The 21,796-nt window shown below is 46.1% G+C and overlaps 1 protein-coding gene and 1 long non-coding RNA gene across 8 annotated transcripts in view; one reads left to right on the top strand and one right to left on the bottom strand.

Annotated features, from left to right (window-relative positions):
- The window catches only part of ZNF217 (zinc finger protein 217), a 36,908-nt gene extending 31,574 nt beyond the window's left edge, over positions 1 to 5,334 (top strand). For 6 of the 7 annotated variants that reach the window (XM_082744957.1, XM_082744960.1, XM_082744956.1 and 3 more), the window contains 2 exons: positions 1,056 to 1,187; positions 3,137 to 5,334. In XM_082744957.1, the coding sequence (XP_082601083.1) occupies positions 1,056 to 1,165 (110 nt within the window). In that variant the 3' untranslated portion in view covers positions 1,166 to 1,187; positions 3,137 to 5,334. The remainder of the gene's footprint in view (positions 1 to 1,055; positions 1,188 to 3,136) is intronic. The other variant, XM_082744961.1, reaches the window with a different exon arrangement.
- Positions 5,335 to 16,450: 11,116 nt separating this feature from the next.
- Positions 16,451 to 21,545, bottom strand: LOC309872147. The gene is made up of 3 exons (XR_014315693.1): positions 21,329 to 21,545; positions 18,576 to 18,713; positions 16,451 to 16,653 (listed from the first exon to the last, which is right to left on the bottom strand). It is a non-coding gene; the product is annotated as an uncharacterized lncRNA (long non-coding RNA).
- Between the last annotated feature and the right edge of the window lie 251 nt (positions 21,546 to 21,796).

Raw genomic sequence — 21,796 nt, 5'->3', positions numbered from 1 at the left:
TGAAGAGGGACACCCTATCCCTGAAATGGATAAATTGTTAAAGTAGATTTACTTTGGAGTTCTCGGTGTGGAAATGTTCTCAGAGCCCCTGCTTCCTCCTGGCTGCACTCCCTCCAGGATGTGTGGTGCAGACCTGGGCATGTAAAGAGGTAGATCAGGGTGTCCCAGGACCTTTCCCACTTGGCAGACTTGAAGAAACCACTTCCTTTGTCGGATATAAGTCCTGCTGGTGTGTGCAGCTCCAAAGAGAAATCTGTTTGAAACCTCTGTTTGTATTAATTTCCAATTGAGGGTTCTGTGGGTGACAATACCCTTATCAAGGATAGCTTGATGCCATTTGATCTGGCAGGGACAGCAAATTAAAAAACAATTGATTTCACACACACCAGTGAATTTCATAAAAATTGTGATAGAATACTAATTTTTGCAGTTTTTTGATTAAAACTATTTTTCTTCTTACCAGATCTTAAAATGTTTAGGAGTCAAAACTTAGCCTTAACTTGAAGAGTCTGGGCTCTGTGTTGAAATCAAAATTCTTATTTATTTATTTATTTTAATTTTTAAAAATATTTTTAGAGAATTTATTTTTTAGTATTCTTAATCTCAGATTCATAGCCCCGAGGTTGAGAGTTGCACACTCCACCGACTGAGCCAGCCAGGTGACCTGGAAAAACCCTTTTTTAAAATCAGCATTTTTTTCTCCTTTTCCCCACAGTTTTGGTTTCTGATGCACATAAGTTTAAAATACTTTATGCTACCATTTTTTCTTTTTCTGTGCCTAAACCCTAGGTCTTGACTTTTTAGTTCTTACTAACCACGGCGTAGGACTTAGCCCTATTTTAGCTTTAGTGACTTGAAATTTTATATTAGCAAATATCCCCAGGGCACTTAAAAATGTTTCAGTGGTAATTTGCAACATGCACACAACTGGTGTGATCTGGTCCCATTACCAGTCCGGAATTGTCAGAGTTGACTGACGTCTGAGAATCCACAAACACCTTCTCAGTTACTGAACTTTATTCTAAATACTTTTTCACATTTTTTTTTCCAAACAGGAAAAAGGCCTGTGTCATACCAACACTTGTCTAGCAGCATGCTACAAAAGAGAAACTATGAGAATTTTATTGGGAATGCACATTATCGACCAAATGACAAAAAAACCTGATTTCCTATTTTGGGTAAGAAAGGTGAGCCTATATGATGTGTTGATTTTACTTAATTGAAATAAACCACCTAGTTTATCATGTAGAATGTAAAGTGAAATTACTTTTATTTATATACTTAACAAGATTTATTTATCTTAGAACAGGATTTATCTTAGAACAGGAGAGCACAGTGGGGAGGGGAGAAAGGGGAGGGAGAGAGAAAGAATCTCAGCGGAGCCCGACGTGGGGCTCGATCTCGTGACTCTGAGATGCAACTTGATCTGAAACCAAGAGTCAGGATGCTTAATGGACTGTGTCACTCAGGTGCCCCTAATTTTAATTTTAATGTGTTTCCAGACTTGGAGTGGCTCAGGGTCTGTGGGTATCTGTGATGATGATAGGAGCAATAATATCAGTAGCAACTGGGATTTACTAAGCATTTATTTTATGCTCTGCCTTGAAGGGGTTTATAATTCTGACCTCACTCAGGCCTTCCCACAGCAGGGGACACCAGGCCAGGCATTAGCACCTGGTTCTGTCTAGGAAGCCTTACTGGTACACTGCTGCATCTGTTCCTGTACTGTTGGCGGCTTCGGTGCCGCATTAGCAGAGCTGGGTAGGTGTGACAAGGAACTCAGGGCTTGTAAAGCTGAAAATAATGACGCTCTGGCCCTTTACAGAAGATGTTTGCTGACCGTTGGGCTAGGAGGCCCTGCGTGCGCTTTATAGATGAGGGTACCAAGGCTTGGAGGTGTAACTTGAGCGGTGCCTATGCTGTTTGGTTCTGTCCTGGGTCTGCTGAGCCAGTGCCTGGGTCCCTCTCCCCCAGCCCTCCTGTTGAAGAGCTCGTTCAGAACCTCTGTGCCGTCGCCTCCGTGGGGAGGGGAGGGGGCCAGGAGTAGTTGCGTTCTCACTTGCTGATTCCCGCGGCAAACGTCTGTAACTGTAGAGACACGGAAAACTGGAGCAGCAGCGTCACAGCCGTGCGCGGGGTCGTCTAGTCCGTTCGGAGTGTGGCCCGAGTTTCACAAGACCTAGTCGAGGCCGCCTTTACCTCTATGTAGATTGAAGAGATTGGGGCTCATGGATAGATCTGAGTTCTCTCTCGCAGAAACCTTGTCCTGTCCCGTGACTGCCATCTAGCCTCCAGGACCAGGGCAGGATTTCTCCCTCCGGTTTTCAGGGGGGAACTCGTGGGGCCCGTCAGCCTCACATGGGTCTCTACTCACTTCTTTCCCCTCAGACAGTGAAAGTAGAACGAGAGTCAAGTGTTGACACAGGAAGGGGGTTAAGCCCGTTCTCCATTAAAACAAACGAATTGATGTCTGGATTACAAGGGACCGGTCCTTTGTCACCCGTTTCCTGCACTTGACGGCACAGTCCCTCGGCAGCAGCACACTCCAGCCGTCCTGTTGGCCAGGTTTCCCTCGCTTGCTTGTCGGCTTCACTGCCTGCCAAGCTTGAGAGGAGACGCCGGTGTTTATTGCCTCACCCCCTGCTGGGGCCATCCCTGATAAAACTTGTTAGATGTTCGCGGAACAGACGATGTTAGAAACTTTCGGTTTCTCTTCAGTGACCGTTGGCCTCTGCCAGACTCCATGTAACTGCTAGGAATTCCGAGTCTCGTAAAATCATCTTCATTGGGTCACTGTCCCGTATAGAGCGGGTGTCTCTGAGACGGTACAGCATCGTGTAGAGTCCTGGTGTCCTGGTATTTTCACTGCCACTTATTTTCTTTTTTTAAATAAAGATTTTATTCTTAAGTCTCCTCTACACCCACCTCGGGACTTGAACTTACACGCCCGAGATCAGGAGTCACGTGCTCTGCCCATGGAGCCAGGTTGGGCGCCCCTTTGTGGCGACATTTGAGCTCAAGTGGGAACTCTGTGTGAGCCTCCATTCCCTCCCACTGCCTGTTGTTCTGTTGGTGGCGCTCGTTTGTTGTGGATTTTCTCAGCTGTTCTAACCGTGTTGACCCTTTGTTTCCGTAGCTCGCGATGGCCGTGCGTGCGGACTGTCCGGGAATCGAGTCCGTCCATCCTTTGGGAGAGCCGGCGGTGGAAGCCGTGAAATAAGCTTGACCGTGCCATGCATGTAACATACCAGGAACACTACGGTTGTGTAAAGTTGTCCTGTTCACTTTTGTACCAAATAGCAATAAAAACTATAGTTGGAACAGTTGGGTTGTACACAAATGGAGACTGGAAATCTCTATTTTGCCCCTGAATCATATTTTTTTTAGAACCGACCAAATAAGAAGAGGAGTGTCTGGCCTACTTGAGCGCTGCTGGAAAGAAACCGTCTGGGTTGGGGGGTGGGGCGGGGAGAAAGTCTATGATGTTCGCACCTCAGGTAACTGTACATATTGTAAGTTCTAGACCTGCTTGTTGGGATACTGTGTGTGACTTTCCCTCTCACGTAGCTCGTCACTTTGAGCGGTTCCTGCTACTTGTGCTCTTTTCGTTTAAAATGTATGTTTTTAAAGAAAAAAAATGTCTCCAATGATTTGTATTATGTTAAATCCGCCTCAGTCTCTCGTCTTCACAAAATTGTTATCGGAAGTATTGACCCTCTGTGACTGTGTGCTGCTTGTCCTGAGGTCGGCCATGAATGAAACCGGTGCCCTTTGATGGCGAATTTCATTTTGTCAGCTGAGGGAGAGTCCAGAGCCACGAGCCTTTCCTGAAAGAATTGGTGTGGTTTGTGGGGGTTTGAAGTGTATGTGTTTACAGAGAAGCGTGTCCTCTGCAGAGTGGCCACATAGCCAGTAAACACACCAGATTTGTATGTGGAGTTACTTCCATTTTCTATCTTATTAATCATTTCTGTTGGAAAATTCAGGTTGTTTGGCTTTCAGTTAAATTAGTATGTAAAAGAACAGAAGTGCTGAATGATACAAGCGAGTGACACATTGGAAGCAGTTTTAAAGGACATGAACGTTTGGGGGCAAATTTTAGGTTTGTATCTGGATGTCTTGCTGGTGCCTGGCGTTGGGGTGACCTGTGGACGTATTCGAGTCCATTACAGACACGTTGATTCTGAATAAGGAACTGCTGGCTGAGCCTTCTGGTCATGGGGAAGATGTGATCTTTGCCCGACCTCAGTTGTCTTCCCATTTTTGGTTGTTTTGAGCAGCAACGTTTTTCCTCCATGCATCTGCAGTTTGGGTTTTTTAAAGACAGGATAGCCACCAGCTGGCTTGCTAGGTGTTTTAAACTTTGGTTCCCTTAATGCTCTGTCCGTGGCTGAGCTTTTTCAGCAGTACATTGGTTTAGCAACCGCAAAATAGTTTAAGAAAACTGTTTCAAAAATAAATTTGCACTGTTAAATTTTCTTGCCCTGCCCTTACGGGTTAGAGCGAGAGTAAAGTCCTAAAAGAATCCTGATTTTTTTTGTTTTGTTTTGTTTTGTTTTCATTATGCACCACGAAGCGTACTTGACAGAGAAGTCTTAACTCCCGCGTTGAAGGGAGACCTGATTAGAGATCGGTCTGCTGGCATTGCAATGAAGTGCTTTGTATCAGGAAAGTGTACACTATTTACCTTTTTTCCTGTTCACAAGCTGAGCCATATGTACATAATCTAGATTTTTGTTTTCATAGTTTTGCACTTTTTATAGTCTATTTTTGAAGATTAACACATTTTGCAAGATGATTGACTTGATCTTTGCCTAATCCGATGAGTGTTGCAGAGGGCTTGCTGTGACTATAAATGTAAATCTTAAAAGGGGATACGAGAGAGGGCTGAAATTTAAACCTGTACTTTAAAAAAAAAAAAAAATCACCAAATCTATTTGAAAACAAGTCAATTCATGCCATGCTGAAATTTTGGGGGCTTTCATATTTCTCCTTTCTTAACTACATTTCTGAATTTCTAAATGCGTAAAATGTCCTTTTTTCCACAGCCCTTATACTCTAAAATTTTTTGTTTGTTTTTGTTTTTGGTCTATCAGTATTAACTATTGGGATACTACTGGTTTTGTATTTTTTTTTTTCCTTTGCAACAACAGTACATATAATAGAGGTACAATCCGTTGGATTTTTGTTTATGTATTTATTTCATTCCAGTTTGATTTATTTTAATTGTTGATACTTGTCAAACAGTAGACATTACTTGTTTTATTTATGATATATTTCAGCTTAAAGTTATGTTATTATATGTGGATGTAAATATAGATTTGGTGTTTTGCAGTCTTGCGTTTTGGTCTTTATTGTGTCACTGGTTTCTGTTTTTATTTAATTTTTTATAAGTACAATCTTAAGCCTCTAGGGCAGTAGAGAGGTTAGTGTTGCAGATCCTTATGCTCGCCGGCAATATTTTGCATCTCCTCCCTCTTCGGCCCTGGCGTTTGAAAGCAAATCTCAGACGTGATTTAGTTTTATCCCTGAGTCCCTAACGGCGCAGGGCTTTCATGATCACGTGCGGCTAAATGGACAATGATTCCTCGTAACCAACCTCCACGACCACATTATGTTGTATTACAAGTGGCTTCTCACGGTAAGTTGCAATCAGGACCCAAACAAGATCTACTTAATTGGTTTAGAAGATGGTGTTTTTGTTTTTTTAAGATTCACTTAAAATCTTAAAACCTTAGAGATGAGTGCAGTGGAGGCGGGACAGAGGGAGAGAGAATTTCAAGCAGACTCCACACTAAGCGCACAACCCAATGCGAGGCTCGATCCCATGACCCTGATCAGGACCTGAGCTGAAGCCAAGAGTCAGACGCCTAGCTAACTTGGGCACCAAGGCACCCCTAGAAGATTAGTTTTTTAAAGTCGATTGTATTCTACCTCCCCCTCCATGCACACAACATTTAATTTATTTGAAGAGGCTGGGTCATTCGTCCTGTAGAAGTTTGCACATTCTTCTTTGGGCTTGTTGCATCTTTGTGGTTTCATCTAACCCGTTTTCTCCGGTCTCTGTATGTCCTATGGATTGGTGAATTTAGTTCAGAGGTTTGAAGTAGATTGGAGCTCAGGTGTGGGGGGAAGGGTCTCTGCGCTCCCAACTGTATCATCTCTGGACACGTCCAACACTTGGTTTTCCAACCTGTACTCGTGTTTGATCAGTGGGTTGAGCTGTCAGACTGTCCAGCCATAATGAAGTTCTCCACCAGGCTCTCCCCTTTGGGTTTTAGCAGCCATTGATGAGCATTAGGAATATTGCAAAAGGTGATTTTTTTGAAGTGCTGTCCTTCCCTCTGCATTTAGGGATTATTTGATTGTCTTGAAATACAGCTTGAATAAGAAAGGATAAATAAAACTTGATTCTCCCCCCTTGATTAACCAGCTTTGAAATAAAGTCTGGTGCCCAGCATCCTGTCTGGTCCTAGACATGGCTGGTGAGTGAACTTGAGAGTTTTTTGTGAGGAACTCTATACATTTGATGAATTTTAAGCAATTGTAGGCATCATTTTGATGATTACAGTCTCCTGTCTCCTGTCTTTGACCGTCAGGGGCTCCTTCAAGTTGACTCCGTGTGTTTTAAACAATAGTCTGAAGGCTTCTTAGCTTTTTGCCATAATAAGATGTCCTGAGCTCATCTTGACCATTTCCTGACGAAGACTTGGAGAGTTAACTTCTCTGAGGATCCTGAGTTCCTTTTACAGGAAATGGTCATTACAAGTGGTGACTTGGGGATAAGGATGCCCATTACTCCTGGCTTGCTTCAACCCCCAGGGCTTCTTAACCTAGAGAACAAAGACACATGTTTTTTGAGGGGGAAAAAAAAATACTTGAATGAATCACATTAGTGTGTTTTGTTTTTTAACTTTCTATTTTTAAGTAATCTCTGTGCCCAACTTGGGCTCGAACTCACAACCCCAAGATCAAGAGTCACGTGCTTTACTGACGGAGCCAGCCAGGTGCCCCTATATTGCTGTTTCTAAGTCAAATTTAAAAATATGGTCTTTATTTTTTTTTATTTTGTACTTGATTCTCTGAAAATGGGGGTTCCTGATAACACAACAACCTTTGTCCTACTTAACGCATAGCAATTAAGTCATGATGCCAATATTAGCACCATTCTAGGTGGAGATTTCAAATTTTTTAATAGTTCCACTTGTTTATAACTGGTTTTCAACTTGTGGTTCCAGACTAGCAAAATCATCATCATTGGGAAATTGCTAGAAATGCAAGCCATCAGGTTCACCTTATAGTTGCTGAGTCAGAAACCACACAGGGTGGTGGACGGGGTTGGGGAGGTGCATCTAGAAGTCTCTACTGGAGACTCTACTGAGTAAATTCCACTCAAGGAACCTGGGTTAGAGAGCCTGAAGTTACTTATCTGTAGATCTTTTTTTTTTTTTTTTCTTAACTGTAGATTTGACAACAACTTCATATACTGTTAGTTTCATTGTTTTCCATCTTTGGATACTGCCTTGCCTTTTTTTTTTTTTCTCTTTTTAATGTAATTTTGTTAAATTAAAACAGTTTCTTAGTTAAAACTCTAAAACCGGGTATGTTCAGAGAAGACTAGTTTCTCACCTTTCACACTATTCCCTCCTGTCTCTAATGTTTTAAAAAAATAGGTTTTATTAATTTTTTAAAAGATTTTTATTTATTTATTTGACAGAGATCACAAGTAGGCAGAGAGGCAGGCAGAGAGAGAGGAAGGGAAACAGGCTCCCCGCTGAGCAGAGAGCCCAATGTGGGGCTTGATCCCAGGACCCTGGGATCATGACCTGAGCCAAAGGCAGAGGTTTTAACCCACTGAGCCACCCAGGCGCCCCTAAAAAAATAAGTTTTAAATTGATCTTTCCTTTGTTTCTCCCTTTGCAAAGATAGGTGTATTTGTATGCCCTTTTCTAAAAAGGAGCACGGAATACTAAAGCATGCCGACTTGAGTGGTTTTACGCCTTTTCTTAAGAGCGCACTTTTCTGAAAACCAAAGGATTCAAAGAACAAACTCGGAGAGGTGAAAGTTGGTGGCCTCGCTGCCTGTTTTTAGTCACTCAGCACATCTTTGTGGATGGCGAGCGGGATGCTGGGCGCGGGGACCTGTGCCCCCTGAGCCAGAGTCGAGCGTGGAGCCCACCTACTCCGCGAGGGTGCAGAAGGTGGGCTGAGAACTGGTACACAGCCCCAGTGAGGAGGCACGCTCGTGGAAGGAAAGCAGGAGACAGAGGAGCGTGAACAGAACGAGCTGCGTGGCCCCGATACCGGATGAAGGCCGCGGCCTTTCCTAACGTGCGCGAGGATGCGAGTCGCGCGGTGCGATTCCCGCACAAAAGCGCCTGGAGGCTTCCATAGGTCAAGCGCCCGCAGGAACGAAGGCTCCGAGTCAGGAAGAGCTCGCTGTGGTTAAAGACTTGCGTGGAGCCCCGCTTCGTTACAGAGCAGAGCTCTGCATCTCGTGGGTGTCGACCTTTGGGGACCAGATCCGTCTTTGTGGCGGGGCGACTCCGTGCAGCCCCGCGCGGTCAGCTTCTCTGGCCTCGGCCCACTGGATGCGGGGAGCACTCGCTCCCCCACCCTGGGGAATAACCACGGACGTCTTCGGGCGATCCCAGATGCCCCCAGGGCGCAAAATGTCCCCAGGGGAGAGCCACGGCTCCTGGAACAAATCTGGGAGTTCGGGCCAGAGTCCCACGTATTACGACTCAAGGATTGGGGGGCTCCTGTCTTAAGCTGTTGGGGCAGACGGGGGTATCAGATTCATGCTGTGGATAACGATGGGTAAAATAGGCCCGAGAGGCCCGGGGAGTATTTTCAACCCGTGAGTTTGTAAAAAGTCGTATCAAAGAAGAAAAAAAAAGTCACTTTTTAAAATTGCCCTTTAGCCTTACTCACCCAGTGAGAGTCCATCATCACTTTCGCACACACAGCAAAGGCCTGAACCTCAGAATCACGTGGCTGAAAACCGCCCCCCCCCCATCCCGCCCTGGATTCTGCGTCCCCAACGGGCACTATTAGAAATTCTTGTTTACTCCAGTATAAGAAATTACCTTAAACTTCCCTAGATTTTCCATTTGGAATTCTGAGTGACCTCAAATAGCTTCAAACTGGCAACTGTGATCTCATTGCAATGATAGTGAAAATGTCCTTGAGCTAAGTGCCCCCCAGGCACCCCACCCTCTCCTCCGTCAGACTGATTGCCACCCTCAGCCTCCGGGGATTTTCCCTTTAATCCCCAGCAACCCCTGGTAGGGATTTGAGGAACAGACGGATCCTTTCCTTCCACACCTCTGACACGTCAGAGCCCTGGGGCTCGGAGATGGGGTACGCTTTGTCCCACGTCACAATTGCCCCCAGCCCTGCCCCTGAGCCCAGCTGTGCTGCCACCAACACCCGTGCATAGCATAAACCCCCAAATCCTCTCTCCGGCTTGCTTTCAAGGCCTGACCCCTGGCCTCACATATCCTTGCTCCCTAATTTTTTGTGGCAGCCACAGAGGCCTTGCTTCTCGTTCTAGAAACTTCTGGGCATCTTGCTTTTTCTGCAGTGGCACCCTTGCTGTTTCAAGGCCTGGTAACACTTTATCCCAGGTTAGCCCGTGCCTCCCCCCCACCCCAACTTCACCGTGAGTGCTCGCAGATCACTTGCCCGGAAGCCTTTCCAGTCTCCTCACGCTGTAGCTGGCATTACTTTCCCTCAAGCTCAGATTCCCCTGCCATTATGGTTTGCTGGTCTGTTAGTCTGCCGGACTTCTTTGCTAGTCTTGCCCACTTGAAGGTGGGCTCCCCAGGGGAAGAAATTTATTTTATCGATGTTTCCCGATGTTTCCCGTGGGCGTAGCCCTCTGTTGGTAGGATGGATGGATACCCATGGTTTATTCCAGCCAACAATTATTGAATGACAGAGAGATGGTCTCTTAGAATGTTCTCAATAACCTCTTGCCTCTGAGATTATCTACGGAGTCACTGCACGTAAGCGTATCCATCGACCTGTAGCAATAAAGGTACCGCACACTCGGCTCTTGTTCATTTTTATCGCTTATTTATCCTTACACCAACTAATACAGTTGTACGGGCGGATGTGTGCGTGGGCGGGTATCTTAGAAGAAGAAAAGGCAATTAGGATCTAGAGAGTTTAGGTCTGGAGTCTTGGAATGGTTTCCTGGGCGTGTGTGAAGGTGGGTCGAGTGGGTAATCGGATTACAGGCGGCTGGAAGCCTGGAGACAGTGTTACCTTTGAGTCACTGACACATGGAGACACACTGCCTGTGGCCCACCCTTCGCCAGAGGAATTTATTCAGGGTCCTCAAAAGTGTTTGCTTGTGTGGGTCATGCTTATCAGTATTTATCAGAGTAGAGTTTAAAACCATGAAAACGCTTATTAATTTGAGAGTAAGAATGATAAGCCCACTGCATGTTAATATGAAGAACGTTTATTTTTTCCTTGTAAGTAACAAGATTCCCAAAGCAAAAGAAATGTTATGAGAAGACTGGCAATGTTTCACCTTTTTGTCAACCATCTTTCGTGTCTTCATAAAAGACAGTGGGACGGTCATCTGTGCCGTTCCTTCAGTCTTGTGTGACATTACACATCCTGTGGCCCACGGGAAGCAGCTGACTTTATTCGGTATTCGGTCTTTTTGACCCTGTGCACCCCCTAAGGGGGCTTGGGACCCTCAGAGGTCCCTGGACCCTTATGTCAGAGCTTCTGGTATAGTACGGTGAGCGAGGGCTTTACACGGGGCAGAGGGGTGCTCTAGCACCTCTATTTTCCTCCACTAAAACCCCAAATTTTGCACAAAAGGATAGATGGTATATGATTCCATCTGTGTGAGGTTCCCAGAACAGTCCAAACCACAGAGCCCGAAAGCAGAATGGCTGTTGCCTGAGATGGGGCAGGGGGAGGTGGAGGGTTTCATGGGGACAGAATTTCAGTTTGGGAAGATAAAAAAGTGCTGGAGGTGGATGGTGGTAATGGCAGCGGAACAGTGTGAAGTCCTTACCACCACTGAACTGTACACTCAAAAATGGTGACAATGTTATGCCTATTTTACCACAATACCAAAAAGCCCCTGTTAATTTAAAAATTTTAAGCACAATTCATCACAATTTACCTCAGGTAAATCTATAGCAAAGAGAGTGCAACTCCCTCCTCCAAAGAGAAATACCTTTAATAATTCAGAATCTGTGTCTTCTGATTTTTCTGTATGTGCATGCTGGTACTTACTACGGTTAACAAATATGGGATTATTCTATAGCCTTTTGAAAATTGCTCCTTCCCTCCTCCCTCGATTCAACAGAGGAGAATGGATCACTTACTATGTGCCAGAGGCAGTACTAAGATTTTATGCGCATTATCTAAGGTGATGATTTATCCCCACCATTTAACAGATAAGGAAACTGAGCCCCAAGAAAGTTAGGTTGCCTGTGGCTGATAAAGAGGTTGAGCTTTGTGCTTTTAACACGTAGATAAGCAGCTGGCTAGTTATACATGAGTTTTGTAAAAGGTGGGTGTTTCTGTGCCTAGCCAAGGCAGTAGCTTGGATTTGATTAAATTTGGAACCCACCTGGTTTCCGATTAGGATGAAGGTGGTGAGCAGAATATCCTTCTGCCAAATTGCGTGGGAGAAGTGCATCCTTAAAGACAGTCAACAGTGGGACGCTTTGAATGATTCAAGACTATTTTTCCCATAGAACCAACCCATCGGCTTAAGGACCCGAGACATTTTATCTCAAAGTGAACCTGTTCAATTAACATCACCACCAGGTGGCGCTGTTGCAAACAAATTTCATTCACTGGGTGCACCAGCCTTGACATTCAACTATTTGGGACGATTATTCAAAGACAGATTATTTGGGTTATTTTACATCCTGCACGAAATATGAGCCCCTATTAATGTGTTTTTATGTAAATACCTAAAATGTTTATAGCTCGGCATTCCACGAGCTAGCCTTTATGTTCATTACCCAGTTTAGTCCTTGTACTTAGTGATTATAACACTGAAGCAAAACACTCTTATTTTGGTGTTCATTTCCAGGAATGCTCCCAACTCAGTTTACATTTTTAAAAAAGATTTTATTTATTTATTTGACAGAGAGATAAATCACAAGTAGGCAGAGAGGCAGGCAGAGAGAGAGGGGAAAGCAGGCTCCCCGCTGAGCCGAGAGCCCGATGCGGGGCTCGATCCCAGGACCCTGGGATCATGACCTCAACCGAAGGCAGAGGCTTTAACCCACTGAGCCACCCAGGTGCCCCCCTCCTTTTTTTAAAGAAAGGAACTCTGGTTTTCATTGTCCTCTGTACTGTGTCCTCAGGGGCTTCTCAAGGGGAACCCCGGGCAGGAGGGAGGGGTCTCGGGCTTCTGCTTTGCTGGGAGGTTATAAGGCAGATAGGTGCATGTTAAACCAATTATCCTGACAAGGGGTGAAGTCCTAAAAGAGAAGGAAATCTAGTCCTGGGGGAAGCAAGGGCAGCTTGATGCTGTGGTCTTCCTGCCTCTTCCTCTTTCTCGATGGCTCCCCTCACCTTCCTCATCCATCTCCCTGCTTCTTGTCCCTCCACCCCCCCATTCTAAGGTGACACCATTAGGAACTTCGGAAGTGGATCAGGCTTCGTGTGGGTTGCAGACCTCAGGAAAACGAAGGTGGATAAATGCTCAAACTCACCAGGCTCCCCCAAACAGGAATTAAAGCCACAGATCACAGTGATCCTAAGAGTTTTTGAATTTCTGGTCAGAGACAAGTTGAATGTGACAAATATTCTCTTGGCTGTGCCTTGTGCTGCAAATAATTCTGATTTCACATTTTTCAAAGTACAGAGATACTGGTATTGCACGATCAATAATACCAAGGACTTGGTGCCGATGGTAATAATACACCACGATTCGCTCATGCTCTCTGTTCTTGGTAGGTGTCTATCTGCACCTGTGCTATCTCAAACTCCCAAGTCATCGTGCAGATAGACACCTACCAAGAACAGAGAGCATGAGCGAATCGTGGTGTATTCTTACCGTCGAATACTACACAGTAGCAAAAACAAATGATCTACGATGACACAGAGTAACAGGAATAAACCTCATAAACTTAATTTTGGGGGGGAAATGCCAGGCACAACAGAGAACATTCTCTACTATTTCATTCACGTCAAGGACAAAAAACGGCAACACTAATCTATGTTGTTAGAAGTCAGGATGCTGGGGGGTGTGGTGCCGGTGGGGGCTCACGGGGGCTTCTGGGATGCTGGAAATATTTCTCTTCTCCGTTTTTGTGCTGGTTTGTTTTGTGAACATTCGTTGAGGCCTGTAGGTGTGATTTGGGCACTTTTATATGTATGTTATCCTTCAATTAGAAAAATGAAAAAATAGTACAGTAAGGCATTTGGGAAGACCAGAATATGAAACCCAGGAACATAGGAAGGCTTTGGCTCACAATGTGCCTTTTATGGTCGGCACCGTCTAATGTCATTCTCTGATCAAGAAAGCTGAGGCTCGGACGGTTAGGCACTGGGTCTCTGGGTGCAGGTAGGGATTCGGACTCAAATGTGGCTGCCTGCAGAGCCTTGGATGCCTCCGGGTCTGCCAGCTCCTCCTCCCGGTGGTTCGCTGATCGCTACAGTGTCGCAAGCTGAGCCAGCCTTCTGGAACGTGGGCCACAGGCTGACTCTCGCGCAAGACTGTGAGGTCCATGAAGGCAGGTCAGGCTCCTTCATGCACTCTTCATTTATTTTTTGAGGGCCCATCATCTGAAAAACCAACGCTGGTCGGTCTCATGGAGTAATAAATAAGTATATTATATAGTACGTCAGCGCTTATAAGAACGAGTAGAAAATAACTGGTAAGGAGGGATCAGAACTCCGGCTGAGGGAGAGAGTGCAACTTCACATATGATGGTGGAGAAGTCCTCACCCAGGAGATGAGATTTGGACCAGAGGGTGTGTGCCATGCGGTTATTGGGAGAGAAATATTGCAGGCAAAGGAGACAGCATGTGCAAAGGTCCTGCATGACTCAAGGACAGTGAGAAGGTGCAGGAGGCTGAGGAGAGGAAAAGGGATATAGTCTTTTTGGCCTGTTGGAAGGCTTTTGGTTCTTGCTCCAAGTGTGAATGGGAGCCACTCCATGGGAGCAGGGTTGAGCAGATGATTCACACGATTGGACTTAGTCACAGTTGTATTCCCAGCAACCAGCCCAGCATCTGACCACGATGGGGCACGGTCATTGAATCACTGAGGGTATCTCCAAATAGGGTTGAATGTTCACGCAGCGGAGATGCTTGACAGGCTGAGCAACACACTATGTTGAACTTGACTTCCATTTCTGGAAGACTCCATCTGTTGCTGCCTCTGACCCCCGTGGGGAGGGTCTGGAGGACTTCCTGGTGGAAACGTCATCTAATCTGAGATCTGTGTAGAGCGCTGGGAAGGTTTGCACTTGCTGCTCCCTCTGAACTTCCCCTCTGGGAGGCGGAAGGCAGCACGACCCACTTCGGGGATCATGAGCAGGTGGGAAGCACCTGAACAGAGTTTTCTGCCAGGGATGGATTTGAAGAGGCAGAAGAGCTGCCGGTTGGCTGGCGGGGGAGGTTCATGTCATCTCGTGGCCAACGGAAAGGCAACGTGGGGCGCGACACTGCAGAGCCGGACCCACGGTTTTATCGACCGGAGGCGGAAAGGCGACGTCAAAAATCAACGGCAAGACTTGAACTTTTGGTTGAACGTGTATTAAGTCTCCCTCATTATTACTGATTAGATTTTGAAGGTGAGCAGGCCAGGGCAGCCAATTGGAAAGTGGAATCCTCTAATGACTGCCTTTATGGCTTTTTGTTGATCCTGAATATAAAACAAATCATCACAGATCACGGCCGGCTCGGTGGCCTCCTTGCATGTAGAAACGACAGGTACGGTTAAAATGCTCAAGGAATTTTCCGAAGTAGCATCAGCCTGACGCAGGGACCCTGGCTGGCGCCGCGAGGTCCTATTTTCTTGCAGGTCTGAATCATGCAAATCTGAAATTGTGAATCAGACGCCCGGCAGATGGAGCTCCACGGTTGACACCAACCGTGCAGGAATGTGAACCCCAAGGAATTAGAAATTCCCCGGGAGCCTTATGTCCGCCGTCGGGAGCCGGAGATGGCGGACACGTCTTTGCCACAAGGTGGCGCCCCCTCATCAGGTCAACGGGCATGTGGGGCCTCCTTGGCTGGGATTAAGCTGGAATTAGGCAGCCTCGGAGCATGTCAGGGTTTGGGGTTTTCTCTCCCTGAAGAACCTGCAGCTGCTCTCTAGTTCCTGGAAACCGAAGCCCATTTGGCAAAAAGAAAACATTTCAAAAAAACTCAAATAAAAGAAGTAGCTGATCCCTTAACTGAATAGTGATCGTGTGCTTTTTTAGGTCAGGGTCCTCTCCATACTCTCGAAGTTGCCCTCTAAATAAAAAGGAACGAAATCATGTATGCAAGGAGTTAAAACAGTCAGATAGTATATACAATGGAGAACAAGAGCCTTGCGCACGCCGCCGTCTGCCCCGGTCCTGCTCCAGAGGCAACACCTCCATCTGGGAGAGCTTCTAGCTGGTTCCGCCAGGATACAGCTGCGCTTGCCTCTGGAATCCGCTCCAATCCCTTGTGGCGATATTTTTAGTTCACCCATTGCGGTGCTTCCCAGAGGAGGCACTGTCGGCATCGGGGGACCCGACAATTCATGGTTGGGACTGTCCAGCCTGGCGGTCCTGCCTCCACCCCAACCCCTAAGGTGGAGGGTCTGCTGGTTCTGCGAAGAAGATGGTCCCTCAAAGCCCTTTGGGCGGGCGGGGAGCTCCTTGCATTTGGCAGCGATGGCCCAGCTGACCTCGTGACTCTTCGTGGTGGTGACTCAGTACTTCCTGCCTCCCCCCAATTGTCCAAGGAGGGTTATGGTCCGCGTCTTGCACATCTCTACTTTCACTTCTCAGTTTCTGTCCTTGTGGCTTCTTCTGTTTCAAGACTTGTGACATTCATTTTGGGTTCTGGAACCATCACGATGTTGTCCACACTTACCTAGGCTGATTCTAAGTGCTGGAAAGTCTACTGAGGTGTAGCGATGGACGTGCTGTTTATGCAACCAGCCAAAGGCCGACCACAATCGTTGCTGCTTGCTTGTTTGCTACAACTTCCAGATTTTAGCATGCGGGTATGCCTTTGCTTATTCTGGTATCTGCGGGTCCCCATGCCTGGCCTGACATTCGGAAGATATGGGAAGGAAGGTAGAGGTAGGCTTGGTTGGAGGTGAGGAGGCTCAGGGCACGTGGTGATTTTTGTGGGACCCTTCCTCCGGGAGGGAGGCGTACACAGGTGTAGGAAAGGAAGAGAGGAACGGAGGTAGGAAGGAAGGAGAACTATTTCACCCCTGCTTGGGTGTAGAGATGAACAGAATCCAGGCTGGGTTCCTGGTCGTTTGTTTATTATTATGTTTGTCTTTCTTTTCTGATTTTAATAGAAATTAAAATGGTTTGTCTCCCTCTCTGACTCTTGACTCTAGAAAACACACAGGGTTGCTGGAGGGGACGCGGGTGGGGGATGGGCATTGAAGAGGCCGCGTGATGGAGTGAGCGACGGGTGAATCACTGGACGCTCCCCCTGAAACTAAGAATACATTAGACGTTAATTAATGGAGTTTAAATAAAAATTAAAAATTAAAAAAAAAAAAAGAAAATGAAAACATTCTATGGGCCCCAAAGGCTCACGGACCTGGCATGGACCATCTGTGCCCAAGGGAAGGATGAAAACGGAGCAAGCAGGATGAAGCAGGAAGTCTTCCCAGGAAGAAGCCTGGCCTCCGAGTCCCAGCACCTCCCACCCATCATGTCCCTCCTCCCGGGTGACATGCAGTCCCCGTGAATGTGGCCAGCCCTGCTCCCCAACCCAGTCTTGCCTCTTCCTGGGACCTCGCTGACCTCTGAGGCTCTGCCGGTGTCCCCTTCTGTCTCTGAGATGTTCCCCAAGATGCCTACCTTCTTCCGCAACACTCCCTTCCTTTTTCTTTCTTTCTTTCTTTTTCTTTTTTTTTAAGATTTTATTTATTTATTTGACAGACAGAGATCGCAAAAGGCAGAGAAGCAGGCAGAGAGAGAGGAGGAAGCAGGCTCCCTGCCGAGCAGAGAGCCGGATGCAAGGCTCCATCCCAGGATCCTGGGATCATGACCTGAGCCAAAGGCAGAGGCTTTAACCCACTGAGCCACCCAGGTGCCCCTGCAACACTTCCTTTCGTTGCCGGTCCCGCGGGGGGCCTCTTCTGAGCTATCCACTGCTCGGAGCGCCCACATACCCCTCATGGCTCTGACCATCAATTTGGCCCTTCACAGCCCCCAGTGATCAGAAGCTCCTGGAGGGCAAGAAGGGAGTTTGCTTGGTTCAATCAATAACTCTGAGCCCAGGGCACAGCCTCCTGCCCCCAGTGTAGGAAGGGCTGGAGAAAAAAAATGGAAGAAATAAAATTATGTAGATTACACTTGAGTTAAAAACGTTCATTTTTGGAAGAATTAGGCTGATATGCTATTGGTGAAATTGGCAAGAGAGAGCTAAACTTTACATTAAAAAAAAAAAAAAAAGTAAAAGATATCACTCAAGAGAGTGCGACAGACCAGGGAGAGCCCAAGCAAGTCTATCGTGCAGAGAAAGCTGGGGTTTTGGTTAAAAACAGTCGTGCTTCAGACGGAAATGTTTTAGTTTGCTTAGATTTCAATTGTACCAACGTTACTCCATTTTTAGGGTTTTTCCAGCAGTTTCTCAGCATCTCAAGCTTTGGTTAGTTAATATTCAGACAATCACATTTCATAATCAGTCACAAATTTGTGCTTTGCTATTAAAGCTGTTGAAGTATCTCTGTTTCATTCTTTTTATTTTTATTTTTTTAAGATTTTATTTATGTATTTGACAGAGAGGGCACAAGTAGGGAGAGCTGCAGAGAGAGGGAGAAACAGACTCTCCGCTGAGCAGGGAGCCCCATGCAGGGCTCGATCCCAGCACCCTGGGATCATGACTTGAGCTGAAGGCAGACGCTTAACCCAATGAGGTTCCAGGTGCCCTAGACTTTGACACTGTTAAGAAGTCAACGGTCAATGTTTTCTGGAATGTCCCCCAATCTGGGCTTGTCTGCTTAGCCTGGGGCTATGGGTTTGGGGGACGTACACTACAGAGGTGAAGGGCGCCCGCATCGCCCATCACATATTATCAGCTGTATAATGACATCCAGAAGCAGACACCACCCGTTACAAGTGATCAAGATTACACGTGTATTTTTATGTCGTTATATCTCTTTGATTGTCACAAGCCCTGAGACACATAGGGCAGCTATGATTCCAGGCATCGCTCTGCCCCAAGTGTTGCGGGCTTCGTAAGGAAGGTGAGGCGTGGCCCTATCTTTAAGGAATGGGAAACTGAGAATCCCAGAGTCTCCACACCGTTGCCGACGTGATCCAGCGTGCGGACAGCAGAGCCAAGATTCGAACGTGACTCTAACTCCATATCCTTGTTTTGTGGTTTTTATTAATTTTTAATTTTTTTACCTTTTTAGTAGGCTCCATCCCCAGCACAGAGTCCAATGAGGAGCTTGAACTCACAACCCTGAGACCAAGACCTGAGCTGAAATCAGGAGTCGGACGCTTAACCAACAGAGCCAGCCAGGGGTCCTCTTGTTTTGTGTGCTTTTTTTAAAAAAAAAAAAAAAAAAAAAAGATTTCATTTATTTATTTGACAGAGAGAGAGATCACAAGTAGGCAGAGAGGCAGGCAGAGACAGAGGGGGAAGCAGGCTCCCTGCTGAGCAGAGAGCCTGATGCAGGGCCCTAGGATCATGACCTGAGACGAAGGCAGAGGCTTTAACCCACTGAGCCACCCAGGGGTCCCTGTTTCTTGTTTTTTCCTTTTGGTGCCAGTGATTCCAAATAACAAAATTAATAACAAAACAGTAAAAACAAACACATTTTTTTTTTTTTTTGCTAAGACTTACTAAGACCTGGCTGTGAGCCTGGTACTGTGTGGTGCTATCAGCATTATCTTGTTTAATCTCTAGGACTGCCTCATGACGAAGAAACCAAATATTCCTGTATTTGTCAGATGAAGAAACTGAGGCTTGGGGAGGGTCTGAGGCTGTCAGATCACTGAGCTGGTGCGGGAACCAACCCTTCCGTCACACATGTGGAAAACTGTTTTGGAAAAACGTCTGTCTGTCTGTCTATCATCTACTTATTATATGGAGGTAAAATTTATAAAATGTAAAATTAAGCATTTTAAACTGTAAGTTCAGGAGCTTTTAGTATATTAGGAGTGTTGCACAACTACAACTTCTTTTTTTTTTTTTTTTAAAGATTTTATTTATTTATTTGACAGACAGAGATCACAAGTAGGCAGAGAGGCAGGCAGAGAGAGAGAGAGAGAGAGAGAGAGAGAAGCAGGCTTCCCGCGGAGCAGAGAGCCCGATGCGGGGCTCGATCCCAGGACCCTGAGATCATGACCCGAGCCGAAGGCAGCAGCCCAAACCACTGAGCCACCCAGGCGCCCCACAACTTCTTTTAAGTCTTTTTTTTTTTTTTTTTTTTTGGAGGATTTTACCCATTTATTTGACAGAGAGAGGTCACAAGTAGGCAGAGAGGAAGGCAGAGAGAGAGGAGGAAGCAGGGCCCCTGATGAGCAGAGATCCTGATGCAGGGCTCGATCCCAGGACCCTGAGATCACGACCCGAGCCGAAAGCAGAGGCTTAACCCATTGAGCCACCCAGGCACCCACAACTACAACTTCTAACAAGTCTCAACACATTTCCACGGCCCCAAGAAGTCTGTATCCATTTGGCTGTGACTCCGCATTCTCCCCCTCCGGGAAACTCCTGGCAACCACGAGCCTGCTTTTTCTTTCTACTCATTTACCTGTTTTGGATATCTCATAACAACAGAATCATATAGTATGTGCTCTTTTGTGTCTGGCTTCTTTTATTTGCCGTCCAGTTTTCAAGGTCTGTCCATGTACCGCCGAGTATTAATACTTCATTCCTTTCTGATGGCTGGACCCTGTTCCTCATCTGGAAGGACCACCCTTTGTTTATCCTTCACAGACAGACATTTGGGTTGTTTCCACCTTTTGGCTCTTAGGACCAGTGCCGCTATGACCATGACGCACACGTCTTTGTTTGAATCCTCGTTTTCAGTTCTTTTGTGTATGAAATTTTTTGGTCTTATGGGACATATCCCATGACTTATGGGTCATGGCCATATCCCACACATTCGCTTTTCCTTTATTTTATTATTATTATTATTATTATTATTTTAAATTTATTTATTTGACTGAGAGAGAGTGAGAGAGGGAACACAGCAGGGGGAGTAGCAGACTCCCTGCCGAGCAGGGAGCCCGATGCAGGTCTCCATCCCAGGACCCTGAGATCATGACCTGAGCCGAAGGCAGCGGCTTAACCCACTGAGCCACCCAGACGTCCCGCCTCCAGATTTTTAATCTAAATGATACTAATTGCACTTTCTTAGGATTGCTTTGCTAATGTTTGAAACGGTGACTAAAAAACAGGAGGCCCTAAATAAGTGTAAGGTCAACCCTTAATGACAACGACCACCAAAACCTTTTTCGTGTCAGTCAATGAATTTGTACCTTATTAATGACGACATTTGAAAAACTGTCATATATATAACATATGTTCTAGGCATATAATTAATCGAGTCTCAGTGAGAGCCGCGTTAACTGAATGCCAAGGGAGCTCTATTCATACCAAGGAACACAGGTCGTATTTTGTTTTTAATCTATCTCAATCTCACAAATTAGATGTGGGGCCCACTGTTCCATTTTATTGATTAGGAGACTGAGGCCTGAGGGAGTAAGCCTCAGAAGCAAAGTCTGGATTCACACCCACTTCTAGAGCCGTCTCTATTTAATTGGATTACATTCTCTGTCTGGAAGATTCTGGAACACTCAGAACCCACTCGCAGGTGGAGACCCCACGTTAGTTTTATTAAAAAAAAAAAAAAAAAAAAAAGCCCATTAAAGGAACCTCCTTAAACTGGCGGTGGGGGGGTGTGTGGTGCGCCAGAGACGTTTCCCTCAAGCCATGGTAATGCAGCTTCTGGCCACACGGGGGCAGTCTTAGCTAAGAATAACAATTGTTGTGCCTTGGAAACAAAGGCCGGACTCCCCAACAGGAGAGCTGGCTGCGGCATTTCTAGGCCAACTTTAGGAAATTCATCAGCAATTGTAGAACTCTGGGTAAACAAATATAAAACAGATCAGGCATTAGCTCAGAAAATCACAGCCAGGGCTCATACCTGTTTGAGAGGAAGGACACTTCCTTCGGCTGCTGGACAGATGTACCCAGCCCACGTGGGAGCCGGGGTTTACTCCCCAGGATTCTGCTGCTGCAGACTGATGACCACCCCAAGGAGAGGGCACCACCGAGCCGCCGAAGAATGTTCTCAGCCTGCTTCCCCGAGAGGGCAGGCAATTGCATGACGCACTTATTTCGAAAGCAGATACAAGCAAGAGACCTTCCGTTTTGGTGGGGGGCAGAAGTCCTGAGATTTTTGGAATTCATTAACCAATAACACTGAAAAAACTGGTGTCGTCATAGGGATGGATATCAGGTTTGGATCTTGCCAGTGAAGGGTATTAAAAAAATACAGTTGGCATGTACAATTGCTGTCACTTTATAGGCAAGGCCGTTGGAAAAATATAACTGAAGACCTAAAGGAGGACAGTCCTTTAAATTGACAAGAAAAAAAAAGCCTCATGAAAAA

The sequence above is a fragment of the Mustela nivalis genome, assembly GCF_964662115.1.
Source record: "Mustela nivalis genome assembly, chromosome: 8".
NCBI classification, from domain to species: Eukaryota; Metazoa; Chordata; class Mammalia; order Carnivora; family Mustelidae; genus Mustela; species Mustela nivalis.
Note: the sequence above shows the minus strand (reverse complement) of the source record. Positions and strands in the feature narration are given on the sequence as shown.